Genomic DNA, 13479 nt, shown 5'->3' with positions numbered 1-13479 from the left:
AGCTGCTGGCTAAGGGGGAGTGACCAGCAGACCTGGGACCAGAAGGGCCCCATCTCACCAGGCCAGCCAGGGAGGGGTGACCCCATGGCCCACAGTGCCCAGGAGGAGAGGTATGGCCCAGGTGTCTGCTGGCCCTGGCCTGGTCTCACGTCTGCGAGAGAGACTAGCCAGGGGCCCCTGTTCCTTCCAGTCTCTCCCTGCTGGGTGGCCTTGGGGGCAGGGTCCTTGCACTTCATCTGGCCACAGGCCTCTGGCCAGTTCCTGTGATCCTCCGCAATGAGGTGCCATCAGGCACCGGTGACCCCTGTTGGGAGGTGATTCCCACACAGCGGGGGTGACCTGTCTGCACTGTGCCACCTGCCCTGCTCAGAGGCGTGCCCAGGCACAGCAGTAAGATGGGTACGTCCCCTTCCTCGGGGCAGGGGCAGCGGTGGCTCTGAGATGGCAGAGCTTTGAGCACCTTCAGTTCCTGTTCTTGCTGGGTAGGTCTGCTGTGACTCGTCCCAGTGTCCATGGTGTCTCCTGCTGGGCTGCGAGCTCTGTGGGGGGCTGGCTCTGAGACACTTCTAGGCAGGTGGCTTCTGGGGAGCCTGCTGCAGGGTTTCAGGCCTGATGTGGCCAAGCCCGCCACAGCCAGATGGGTGGTCGCCACCGGCAGAGAGCCCCCTCCCCATCGCTACACAGAGCCCCGAGGCAGGCAGTGCCTCCCCTTGCTCTGGGCCTGACTCAGCCCCCCCCACCCCCCTGCCATCCTCTCCCTTTTCCAAACCCAGGGCCACATTGCAAAGTGGGTCGTGTCCGCCTCCCACTGTGCTGGCATAAGTCCCGCCTGAGGCCGGGCCGTGCCATCGCGGGTCTTGACTCTGGTAGGCGGGGGCTGCTTCCCCCAGAATGGAGGGGACCCTCCTCGTGAGGGCAGCCAGGGCGGGGCCGCACGTCACATCCCCACCAGCTCTGCAGCCGCCCACTCATGTGCAGTGGCCTGGGCTGGGGCTGAGGGGGGTCAGAGCGATTGCCTGAGTGCCACCCCTGGCTCTGAGACCCTGGCCCCACGTGCAGCCCTGGTGACAGGTCATCTCCCTGGTCTCAGCCGCCTCTGCTGTCTTCCAGGTTGCTATGGCGTCCGCCCTGAGCTGGTCAAGGACGGCTGGACGTGCTCCCGGTGCACAGCGCATGCCTGGACTGCGGTAACTGCACCCCACCCTCTCCAGGGGTTGGCCTTGGGGCCTGTGGCTTGTCTCCTCCCTCTGTGCTGAGCGGGGAACCCGACAACCTCCTGCCTGTCCCTTTGGTGGCCTCTGGGTGGATAAGGACAGGGTGGGAGGTGGCCTCACGTGGCCTCGCTGTCTGCCCACAGGAGTGCTGCCTGTGTAACCTCCGGGGGGGAGCACTGCAGACCACCACCGACAGCAGGTGGGTGCCCCCAGCCTCCTGTCCCCAGCGCCAAGCGCCAGCCGTCACCTCCCAGCTCCCTGTGCTGGATAGGGTGACTCCAGGAGAGGGTGAACAGTGCCCCTTCAAGGTCCCTTATTCCCAACCAAGCTGACCGCCACTTCTAGGGTGGAGCCTGTCTCCCTGCCCCCCCCCACTCACTGTTGGCCCCTGCCCAGTCCGGCCCAGCAACCCCTGTGACAGTCCCCGACCATCAGGTGCGGCCCGGTGACCCCTGACCCTATCTCCCAGGTGGATCCACATCATCTGTGCCATCGCCGTCCCTGAGGTGCGGTTCTTGAATGTGGCTGAGCGCCAGCCTGTTGACGTGGGTGGCATTCCCGAGCAGCGGTGGAAGCTGGTAGGTGCCCCGCCCAGCCCTGCCCACCAGCCCTCAGGGCCACCTGGGTCCACGGACACTGCCCAGTGCAAGAGCCAGCAGGCTAGGGCCTGGTGACAGGCCCAGCCCAGCCCCTGCCCCCACAAGGCCCACTCAGGCCCCTGTGCAGAGAGCCCCAGCCCCCAGCCCCCTGGCCTTGCTGCTCCTGTGCTTTCTGCGCTGTCACCACCGCTGTGACATCCGCGGGCCTCCCCACCTGCCCCCAGTGCTCCCCTGCTCTGGGGTCGCCCAGGTTAGGGCCCTCGCCACAGAGGAGCCGGGCGGCCTGTGTCCTGGGACCTGCTGCTGCCCTCAGGTCGGGTGTGGCCGAGGTGGGTCTGAGCCTGCTGGTCATTTCCTCTCGTGGCCGAGCGTCCTGCGTGGGGACGGACCGGCTTCCGTCCGTGCCGTTGTTGCTGGCGCCCAGGGTCCCCATCTGGCAGTTGGCTGCGTGATGCTGAGACGCCTTTCTAGGGTTGCCTTCGGTGGCTGCGGGACGTCCACACAGTCTGGACCCCGTCCCCAGGAGCGTGTCCCCCTCAGTGCTGGTGCCTGCTCTGCAGGCTGGGCCTCAGCTCTGCTTGGCGCCTCCCTGGTGGGGAGGGGTCCTGTCCTCCCCGGTCCCCTTTCTCTGCAGGTATCTATTGGAGAAATGGCTGTCGGGGCCTCTGCTCTCCGCGGGCTGGCCGTGTCCTCCTGCCCATGCTGACACCAGTCACCCCAGGGGAAGCAGGGAGGAGCAGGCGGTGGGCAGGGTCAGGACCTGGGCAGATTGCTGGGCCTCCCTGGGCCTGCACCCTTCCCACAGCAGGGGCAGCGCATAGCAGGACCATCCCCTCCTGCCCCCCGCCGCCAGCTGCTCCGGGGCGCCCTCTCTGCAGCCCCTGGAGCCCTGTTCAGCCTCAGGGTCCTGCGCCTGGCTCCCGTGGCAGCAGTGGCTGGGGCATCCCTGCCTCTGTCTGCAGATAAGGAATCCGGGCCTGGAGCGGGTGACCACCCACCGCCAGTCTCCGCCCTGAGGGGCGTCTGGCACCCCCCCCCTGCTCCTCCCTGCTTCCCCACCGCGTGCTCCTGTGCCCTGACCTGGGAGCGCGGCCACAGTGCCTGAGGAGCCGTCTCGGCACTGCCCGCACTTGGGCTGCCGCAGCCTCACGCCACAGGGACGGAGGGCACACGCAGCTCCCCCAGCCTGTGCACAGCTGTCCAGGGGCTACCCCTCTGCCAGGGACATGGACAGCGACCTGGCTGTTGGTTGTGCCTGGGACAGTTCTAGATGTTGACGCCCCAGGCTGCTGAGTGGTATGGCGGGCAGTGGGCCTGCTAGAGTCCTGGGGGAACAGGACTGACCCTTACCACAGATCCTGGGCTCCCTGAGCAGCCGGCATCAGGAGCCCACAGGCCCCAGGGCCAGGACCACATGCCCAGAGCCCCACAGGTGCAGGGCCACCTGGGCAGGCTGAATAGGTGACAGCAGGGGCATGTTTAGAAGTCTGTGGCTGCCAGCCCTGCTGGGCACCGACGGGCGATGGGGAGGCCTGTGGCTGCAGGTGGCTCCTCTTCAGCGGCGCTGAGTCGGGCACAGACGCGGGTAGAAGCTTCATTATTCAGGTGGAGCGGTGGCGCGGGCGCAGTGCAGTGACAAACCCTCCCTCGCGGGCACTTTATGGATCATCTGACATTTCCAGCAGGCAGCCTCTTCATCGCGAGCACTTGTAACGATGAATTAAAAACCCTCTCCCACGGGGCTGCGTGGCTGCGTGTGCTGCTTCGGGGCCTCGCAGGGAAGGCCGTGAGCGCCTGCTGCCCAGCGCCCCCTGCAGGCCTCCGGCGGCACACCTCAGAGCCCGCACCGTGGTCCTCTACCCGCTCCTGCTGCCCACTCTGGGCGTCCGTCCGGGGCCTGGGTTATCGAAGCGTGAGCTCATCTGCCTCGCCAGGCCGGGATGGACCCGGAAGCTTCCTGGAGGAACCAGAGTCTCGAGGAGGAGTTGGCTCTGGGGCCGCTGGTGTGGGGCAAGTGGGGGAGCCAGCTCCCCTGCTCTCCACGGCCAGCTTTGCCCAGCCGTGTCAGACCAGGCTTCTGGTGGGAGGGAAGGGCCGGCTGCACATTTGCCAAAGCAGGGTGTCACAGCTAGACGCCCTAGGACCTTGGGGGGCAGCCTGGGTAGTCATGGATCTCTGTAGACATCAGGGTGGGTCCTCTGGGGTGGAGGCTGTGCCCTGCTCCGGCTCTGCCTTGGCTCCTCCAGGAGGCCCCGCACCACAGGGTTAGGGCCAGGCCTGTGCAGGGTTAGGGCCAGGCCTGTGCAGGGTTAGGGCCAGGCCTGTGCTGGGCTGGCCCTACTGGCAGGGCGGCAGGTATCGGCAGCTTCATAATGAGAGCTCATCGCCATGATCCGCAATCGATGGGCACTGCTGCGGGCCCTTTGCCTCGGGGCTCATCTGGCCTTTGGACGTGGTTTATAGAGCCATAAAGGCCTTCTTATTAAACGCTCAGGGTGACAGCATGGGGTGGCCCGGCCTGGGTGAGGCAGAAACCCAGGGCTTGGCCTCCGATGCTTCTTCAGGGCAAGGACAGGCCAGATGCCTGCAGTAGTGACCCTACAAGGGTCCTTTATTACAAAGGAGGCTGCCCTGCAGGCTTCTGTTAGGGACTGAGGCTCAGTTCTCTTTTCTAGACTTGGTGCTGGGGACTCTACCCTGAGCCGGACCCCGCCCTGGTTCACTTAAAGTGACGATCCACTGGCGTTCAGTGTAGTATCTTTAGATTGCGCGTCCATCACTACTAGGTCCAGAGCATTCCATCGTCCCTAAGGGAAGCCCTGTCACCCCCACCCCCTCCCATAGCCCATGGCAACCTCAAATCCACCTCCTGTCCTGGACTCGCCTGTCCTGGACTCTCCATGGGTGGCCTGTGTGGTGCCTTCCTCGCTTCTTGCATGTTCTCCAGGGTCCCCGAGCTCACCCGTGACGCAGCTCCTCCTCTTGGCTGAGGAGCGCTGCGGTGGGCTCCTGCCTGTGGGCAGTGCCTTCTGCACAGCCTGGTGGAGAGGGGCGGTCACACTCCTGTGCCTCCTGCAGCTCACGGGGCTGCAGGCCGAGGCGGGGTGCCCTGGAGGGCTCTGACTGGGCAGCTGAAGAAGCCCTCCCCAACGGGGCAGGGCCTCCCCAGGATGTCACCACCAAACTTGGGTGAGGGTGGCTGTGCTGGGGGAGGGTTCCATCTTCTAACCTGGGCCTCAGGGTCATTCCCCCGTGGGAAGCAGAAGATTCTAGCTAGAGCCTCATTTTCTACCCGTGACCCTCAGAAATGTGTGTACTGCCGGAAGAGGATGAAGAAGGTGTCGGGGGCCTGCATCCAGTGCTCCTACGAGCATTGCTCCACGTCCTTCCACGTGACCTGTGCCCACGCCGCTGGGGTCCTCATGGAGCCGGACGACTGGCCCTACGTGGTGTCCATCACCTGCCTCAAGCACAAGTCTGGGGGACACGCTGTAAGGGCCCTGCCTGTCCTGTCCCTGCCCACCGCCCTTCGTCCCCTCCCCGCTGACAGCCCGCCCCCCGCCCTCCCAGGTCCAGCTCCTGAGGGCCGTGTCCTTAGGCCAGGTGGTCATCACCAAGAACCGCAACGGGCTCTACTACCGCTGCCGCGTCATCGGCAGCACCACGCAGACCTTCTACGAAGTGAACTTCGATGACGGCTCCTACAGCGACAACCTGTACCCCGAGAGCATCACTGTGAGCCCCGGGGGGCCGGGAGGGTGAAGGCACAGCACAGGGGTGGGGTGGGGGTGGAGACCCCTGGTCAGGGAGCCCCTCCAGCCCTCAGCCTTGGCGGGGAAAGCTCTGTTTCCACCAAAACTGCAGAAAGCACTTGCCCACATGAGCCCCGGGGGAGGGCCGCACTCCAGCTGGGCACCCACCTGGGGTCCCGCTGTCCCTGCAGTCACCCCCACCCCACACCCCGCCCCCTTTTGGGCCAAGGGACAGAGGAACCTGAGTCCACACACAGAGCCGGGTGCGCAGAGGGGCCGCCTCACCGGACTTGCGCTCTGTCTGCAGAGTAGAGACTGCTTGCGGCTGGGGCCCCCTCCCGAGGGTGAGTTGGTGGAGCTCCGGTGGACGGACGGCAACCTCTACAAGGCCAAGTTCATCTCCTCCATTACCAGTCACATCTATCAGGTGAGCAGGACTCCTGTGGCCCTGCAAAGCTCCAGGCCCTTCCCCAGCAGCGTGCCGGGCTTGCTGGTGCCCCCCTGCAGCTGCCTGACGGAAGCGCAGGGCTGGTTGGTCTTGTTTTTCTTTTAAGTTGTCGATGGACCTTTGTTCACTTACACGCGGGGCTAAGAGGCGAGCCAGCGCCTTGCACGCTAGGCTCCACCACGGAGCCACGCCCCCAGCCCCACTGTCTGGTGGTTGCTCTGCGCTGGGCCCCCGGGGCCTGCGGAAGGCAGAGTCCCCCCCAGCACCCACAGCTCCCCTCTGCCCTTGGCCTGCCTCCCCGGGGCTGGGGGCTCCGGATGATGACTGAAGGAAACTCTTTAAAAGTGTGACTTTAGGACGAGCCCCTGTTCTGCAGCACAGCTGTCCGCTGCTGGGGCCCCTGGGTCTGCTTTTCCCTGCCAGGGCGCTGCGTCAGTGCTGCCCTGGGGGTCACGTGGGTCACGCAGCCGCAGGCAGGGCTTCCTGACCCTGGCTTGTCTCTCAGCCAGACTCTCCGCTGGCCTTTGAGTTTGGACCTCTAAGAGGGTGGTTAAAAAGAAAGTGGCAGCCTGTCATCACAGCCACTAGGGCAACTTAGTGAGACCCTGTCACAAAGTAAAAATTAAAAATCTGGGGGTGCAGCTTGTGGTGCAGTCCCTGGGTCCGTCCCCAGTACAAAAAATAGAAAAAAAGGAGGAAGAAAGTGCAGTCCCCACAGATGGCCCCGAGGTGTCACTGCATTTGGAACTAGAGTCCCAGTGTGCCCAAGGGCCTGGGACCTGTGGCTCGGCCTGGCCCTGGCCCTGTTCAGGTCTGGCCCCGCCAGCACCACACTCAGCCTCACTGGGTTTTCCTTTCTGGCCTCTCGCAGGGACATGGCCACACCCTGTGCCTGGGGCTCAAAGCAGGTGCTTTCCAGCCACAGGGGCACAGTGGCCCCTCCTGGGCCTGCACCAGCCACCAGAGGCCCGGGAGAGTCCCAGCCCAGATCCGCAAAGCCGCCTCGGGTCTGCCAGCTGCCCGCTGGGCATCCCGATTGGCTTGAGTAGACCCAGGGCCAGTGGGGTTGGGGCAACCTGAGCCCGTCCAGTGCCGATGCAGGCAGAGGAATCTCGACAGTGCCCCCAGCCCCCTACCTGGTGGCTCTTTCTGGCTGCGGGAAGTCAAGCCAGGCCACGCCTGTGGGTGCTGGAGAGGGGAGTCCAGCTTGGGGCTGGGCCTCGCATCCCGCCTGGAGTGGGGCCTGACAGGGTCAGGACCAGCCCTGGGCCTCCTCTCCAGGAGCAGGCAGTGTCCTGCACAGGGCCTGGGGCATGCCACTCACGCTTCCCGCAGCACTGGGCGCTGTGCTGGGGTGGACGTTCCATGCAGAGCCTGTCCAGCAAGGAGTGGGGGGCGCCCAGGGTTCCCACAGCCACCCTCACCACACCTCCAGGGTGCCGCGCACTCCAGCTCTTGGTGTCGCGGCTGAGTTTGGGATCTGGGCCCCAGTCTCTTCTTGTTGGGAGTGTCTGCAGACTGCCACAGGCTGCTGGTCCCCACACGGGGAGGGGACCTCTGGACTCGCGCCTTTCTGGGTGGCTCTGCAGGGGAGGACCTGACTCGAGTGCGCTGCTCCATGTGTGAGTGGGAGGCGAGCCCCGCAGGGCTCCCCTGGGGAAGAGCAGGCTGGCGCAGCTCAGGGGGCACCGGCCTGGTCTGCAGGGCAGCTGGGCTGGCGCCGCAGGAGAGGGCGAGGAGCGCACAGCAGGCATGGCTCCCCGTCTCGGCCATCCCCCACCGTCCTCTACACTGCCGCCCAAACCCCAGCCCTTGGAGAGTGGGGCTCGGTTCGGGGTTCTGCAGACCTCCAGGGGGTCTCCTGCAGCCCAGCCACTGCTGTGTCCCCCCGCACTCCAGAACAAGGTGATCACCGGGTGTCTCCTGGGAGCCCCTGGAGGGGGCAGAGGCGCGTGTGTTCTGCAGGGTGTCGTCCCCTGCCCCACGGGGCAGCTCTGCCACCCCTGACCTGGAAACCGCGCGTCTCCCCACCCAAAGCTCAGCCCTTGTGCCCGGAGCCCGCCTGTAGGCTGCGATTGGCTCGCCAAGGTCGGGGCGGGCTCTGCGGCCCCCTCCCCAGTCCCACCTGCAGGCAGGGAGGCAGGGAGGGGCGTCTTGGTCCCTCCTTACACCCAAGCCGGAAGAGGCTCTGGGACTCCACACAGACCCGAGGGCCTTGCTGCCCTCCCAGGACCCGGGCAAGACCTGTGCCCCAGGCACCCGTGGCCAGGGCTCAGGCAGCTCTGCCTCCCAGCAGGAGAGACCCTGGCACCAGCCTGGCAGCCGTCTGTGCCCCAGTTCCCGAGTGACAGGCTCCTGAGTGACAGGCACTGAGAGATGTGAGGGCTCTGCAGCCAGAGCCTTCTGCCCCCCGGGGAGGCGGCTGCTGGGCTTGGCCCTGAGGGGCACCCTCCTTGGCTGCCCTGAGTGGGCTCCCTTCCCCGAGCCCCAGCACCCGCATCTGTGGTCACCATTGGGCACCCACCCCCGAAACAAGGAGCCCCCAAGCCCCGCATGCCTCCTGGCCCCGGAAACCAGTCTGTGTCCACCCTGCGGTCACCCTGCCTACAAAGACTGCAGGGAGCCAGTCTTTGCCATCTGTCACCCTCTGTGGAGCCCGAGGTGAGGGGGTCGCAGCCTGGGTCCCCCCATGGAGCCTGCGCCAGCCCCTGCTGCCCTCAGCTGCTGCTGTCCCTCCAGCAGGACCCGGAGGACAGCCCTGGGCCATTCCCTGCGGCTCCCAGCAGGCGCGGTGGGCGGGGCTCGGCCTTGGCTGGCCTCCTGTGGCCTCAGGGTGGCTGGCTGCTGGGGTCAGCGCCCTGAGGCCTGTGTGCCCCCAGGTGGAGTTTGAGGACGGCTCCCAGCTGACCGTGAAGCGCGGGGACCTGTTCACCCTGGAGGAGGAGCTCCCCAAGAGGGTGCGCTCGCGGCTGGTGAGTGGCGGGCCAGGCACAGGTGTCATCCTGGGGCAGAGGTGACCCTTGGCCCACCTGGCTGTTCTCCAACAGGAGGGCAGCTGGGTCCGGGCTCCTGGGCACAAGCCCGTTGAGGGGAAGGGGGGCGTCGCTGGCCTCCCTTACTGCCAGGGCCGGGCAGGGGGTCAGGCTGTGAGGCCGCAGCCCGCGTGTGCCGTCCCCCGGGGCCTGGGAGCAGAGCCTGAGCGCCCGCTTGGCAGCTTCAGGAAATGCTGTCCCGAGCTCCTCCTGAGCAGGGCACTTGTCCCGCAGGTGACCGGGACAGCAGCTGGCACTCACTGGCTTGTTGGGGTCTTTTCTCTTTTCCAGCACAAAGGCCAAGGGGCCCAGGGGAGGTGGGGTATGGGGTGGCCCTCCCTCCGCACAGCTGGACAGAACTGCCCGGCAGGTGGACTGTCAGGGCCACTGGCTGGGGGTGGGGGGTGGGGCTGCTCACTCGAGGTGCAGGTGGCCACTGGCCGAGGAGGGCGGCTCCCAGGCCTGGCCCTGCCCACGCTCACCGTGGTGCGCTCTGGCCTCCTGCAGTCACTCAGCACCGGGGCGCCGCAGGGACCTGCCTTCTCGGCCGAGGAGGTGAAGGCCGCCAAACGCCCGCGGGTGGGCGCCCCGCTCACCACCACCGAGGACCCTGGGCGCAGCCCAGACTACCTGGCCTTCGTGGAGAGCCTGCTGCAGGCGCGGGGCCGGCCCGGGGCCCCCTTCTAGGACCGTGGCCGCCGAACCACCCTCAGCCCAGCGAGGCGGACACGGTGGGCCTGGGCGTCTGCTGCTGTGGATTCCTGTCCTCGCCTCCCAGGCCGAGAGGCCACCTCCGCGCCATGGGTGCCCTCCAGGACGACAGGAGCGAGCAGGACGCCGATGCGGCCTGGACTCAGGGAGCAGGGCCAGCAGGCTGGGGAGGCCGTGGCTGGCCGCCACGGGACGCCTGGGGTTCGCCGTGAGCCCCGTTCTCCAAGGTGCTACGCACTGCTGCTGAGCAGCCGACGCGACTGTACAGAGCCGCCCGCGGTCCCGGCGACACCTGTTACAGGGGCCAGAGAGGGACGGCCGCCGGCCAGGCCTCTCAGGTCTGTGGCTCAACCAACAGGACGGACAAGACAGACACATTCTTTTTCGCAAAACCGACCGCGCTGAGAGCCAGAAGCCACCTTGGCACCATTGTTTCTGTTTGTGTTGTTTTGAGACGTCACCTGTCCACCGCGCAGGAGGGAGGGCACCCGGAAGGGCAGGACGCGATGACAGCCGGGACCCACTGGCTGGGGCTCCCTGACGGGTGGCCAGGCCTCCCACCTTTGCACCTGCGTGCACCTCTGTGACCCACGGCCTCTCCAGGAGGGTCGCTGCCCAGTGAGGAGCAGTGTCGGAGCGCCCCCAGGCTGGCTGTCCCCAGGCCGGCCATCCCCAGGCCAGCGTGAGGGTCCCTTCCCGTGATCATGGCTGGGCTGCCCGCTCCTCGGCAAGCGTGGCTGCCCCGGGTTTGGCAGCGAGGACCCTAGTGGACGTGGGGTGCAGGGCGAGTCCAGCGCTGCAGGGGCCAGCCCGACTGCCTGCCTGCCCTGTGTGTAGAGGACCCCCGGGACCCTCCTCTCCCACTGTCCCTTGTCCTCGGAGAGGGACCTGTGGGTCCGTGTGTCCAAGGAAGAGCAGGTGCGTCCTGCCTCGGCTCGCAGGGAGACCGTGGGGAGCCGCCGGGTGGGCTGAGGAGCTGCCCGGCCTGACCTGTGTCCGCCCTGCACCCCCGGCCTTCTCCATCCTGGCCGTCCCCTGTCCCCAGGGAGGGGCTGAGGGCTGGTCGGCTTGTATAAAGAAGAGTTTTCCAAGTGTCCCGTGTGGCAGGCAGAGGGAGTCTGAGGGAGGTGGCCGCCAGGCCTGGGTGGCCCCGGGCGACCCGAGGCGGCAGGGCGTGGGGTGGCCCAGGGGCACCCTCTGCATGCAGCAGCCGCCCATGTCCCCGTGTCCCTGTGTCCCCGTGTGGGTCAAGATGCTATTTATATTGTATGGAGTGGGCGGGGCCAGGGCCTGGGGGCAGCTCCGGCCTCCCTGGGGGACTGCGGTGGCCCGGAGCGGCAGGCGGGTCGCACAGCTCCTGCGCACGCGGGACCCAGGGCCCCGCTGGGATGACGGACGCGCTGTATTTTCGCCTAATTTCCTGCTCTAGGTTCACATGAATTAAAGGCTCACTCCAACGCCCGCCGTCCGCGTCTTCCTTTCTGGCTGGGGGTCACCTGGAGGGTGCCCGCAGGGTGGGTTGCAGTGTCCCTAGCAGACTGTCCCTGCCCCGCCACAGGGAGGCTGCGTGGCTGGGGGCAAAGCAGCGCGTCCCCTGAAAGACCAGCGGCCCCCCGCAGGGCCCGGAGGCCCCTTCCAGCCTGGGGCCACCGTGGTGGGTGGGTGTCTCGGGGACAGGGCTCTCAGCCCTGGCCAGGCGTGGACCCCGCCACTGTCTGAGTCGGTGCCCTCTGGCACCTGTCCTCCCAGAGCAAGGCCGCCCTTGCGCTGCCCCCCACGCGCTCTGCATGTGGCGGCTGCACCCTGGAGTGGTGTCCCACCCGCTGCAGAAAACTGCCCGTCCCAGAGCGAGGGAGCAGGAGGGACAGGCTCCACCATGACACTGTCCCCGGGGAGGCCGCCCCTCAGGGACCACACCCTCCTGGTGTCTCCAGGGCCCCAGCTGTGGCCAGGTGCTGTCCACCCATCTGTCCATCTATCTGTCCGCTGGAGGCCAGTCCCCACCCTCAGGCCTGAGAGGGTCAGTGTCCTGCCCTGGCAGCTGTCCCTGCAAGCCCGGCCTCCCCTGTTGGCCGCTGCTGGCCCGGGCAGGGAAGGACAGCGGACTTGGCCCCCACTGCGATTTGTGCCCCTCACCCCGTGTGGTGCTGAGTCTTGATGTCCCCTGTCCCTCCGCGTCCTGGCCGTCCCTGCCTGAAGGTGTCCTTCCCACCCACCCCAGGCTGCTCTGGGGACCTGGAGTCACAGCCCCTAAACCAGGAGGCAGAGAATGTCCCAAAGGCGCCCACTTTCGCCTGGGACGCGCGTCGGGGCCGGCGAGGGCAGGGCTCCCTGAGCACTTAGCCTGTTAGTGGAGAAGATCAGAGTCACCTTCTGCCACCGCAGCCTGAGGGTGACAGGGAGGGGTCGGGGAAGAGTGGGCAGGGACCCGCCTGGGGCACAGCTGCCACTGAGGGACACACCCCAGGGTGGACCTGGGCGCTGGCCCTGCCCCTCCCAGGGCCCAGCCCCACCTGGGAACCCAGTCCCACAGCTGGCCACCCCCCCCCCACTCCGGAGGCCACAGTTCTGAGACCAAGGCTCCAGGGGGCCTCCTGCCTCTCCTTGGCCGTGGCCACGCCATCCAGCGGTCACCGCCTTGCCACCTTCTGAGCGTCCCACGTACGGACAGTGGTCACTGGGTCAGGTCCACCCAGGTAACCCAGCTTGGCCTTATCTCAGAGACCTCTGTCCAGTGACATTACCCTGCAGACGTGGACGGGGCTTTGGGGGACCACCAGTGAAGTCACTGGTAGACCCGGTGGCCCTGTGCCCTGCCTGGTCCCCAGCTGTCCCCTCTACTGAGTCATGAGTCCCAGCAGGGTAAAGGTGGGGCCCATGTGCAGCTGGGCCAGCCTCTCTGAGGTGGGACGCGGTGGGGGGAGGCCATCGGGAGGACCTGCAGGTCACCCGTGGGTGGCTCAGGCTGGGGTTGGCATGGGTGCCTCACACGTCCAAGCCACAATCCCGCCAGCGGTGGCCGAGCGGTGGCCCTGGGTGGTGTCCCTGAGTGGTGTCTGGCGGAGTGCGGCCCTAGGTGCCCACAGAGCCCTCGCCTAGGGGACAGGACAGACACCACATCCATGCCACCAGGCGCTCCGGACACTGGGAGGAGCCATGCGGCCACAGAGCGCCATCAGAGTTGCAGGACTCCCGCGCTCATGCTTCATGGGCAGAGCACCGTCGTCCACCACGACTCAAAGCTGGGCCCCACCTGGCGCCTGTCACCAGGTGGACGGACAGAGGGCGGTGCAGCCGCGAGTCGAAGGCCAGTGCTCCCTGCCGGGGAGGGGCGAGACAGCGCTGGCCACTGGCCGACACAGCTGCCCACGGGGCGCAGAGCCCTGCAAGAGCAGAGCGGGGAGGCTGCCGGGCCGGGCACCGTGGGGTCACCTCCAGGGAACCTGTCACGTGACCCTGTCACCTGCTCCCGATAGGGGGAGGAGGAAGGAGAGGTAGGGAGGGGACATGAGGGACTGACGGCTAAGAGGACAGGAACGGCCTGCAGGGGGGTGGGGGCTGGGCGTGTCTGACTCTCTGAGCCGGCCCCAGCCCCTTCGCACGTCCGTTTACAGACTGGGCCTCCCGCTTTGTGAGGGCCTCCTGGGTTGCCCAGGCTGGCCTCAACCTTGCAATCCTCCTGCCTCAGCCTCCCAAGCCACTGGGATGACAGGCGTGGCCACC

The 13479-nt window shown here is 66.9% G+C and overlaps 1 protein-coding gene across 2 annotated transcripts in view; it reads left to right on the top strand.

Moving 5' to 3' along the window:
* The window catches only part of Kdm4b (lysine demethylase 4B), a 115384-nt gene extending 104171 nt beyond the window's left edge, over positions 1 to 11213 (top strand). For both annotated transcript variants that reach the window (XM_027952587.2, XM_027952586.2), the window contains 8 exons: positions 1111 to 1187; positions 1358 to 1413; positions 1684 to 1792; positions 5119 to 5304; positions 5384 to 5548; positions 5873 to 5992; positions 8893 to 8985; positions 9553 to 11213. In XM_027952587.2, the coding sequence (XP_027808388.2) occupies positions 1111 to 1187; positions 1358 to 1413; positions 1684 to 1792; positions 5119 to 5304; positions 5384 to 5548; positions 5873 to 5992; positions 8893 to 8985; positions 9553 to 9732 (986 nt within the window). In that variant the 3' untranslated portion in view covers positions 9733 to 11213. The remainder of the gene's footprint in view (positions 1 to 1110; positions 1188 to 1357; positions 1414 to 1683; positions 1793 to 5118; positions 5305 to 5383; positions 5549 to 5872; positions 5993 to 8892; positions 8986 to 9552) is intronic.
* The last annotated feature ends 2266 nt before the right edge of the window (positions 11214 to 13479 follow it).

The sequence above is a fragment of the Marmota flaviventris genome, chromosome 1 (assembly GCF_047511675.1).
Source record: "Marmota flaviventris isolate mMarFla1 chromosome 1, mMarFla1.hap1, whole genome shotgun sequence".
NCBI lineage: Eukaryota > Metazoa > Chordata > Mammalia > Rodentia > Sciuridae > Marmota > Marmota flaviventris.
The sequence above is the reverse complement of the archived record's forward strand: the minus strand, read 5'-3'. Positions and strand labels throughout refer to the sequence as shown.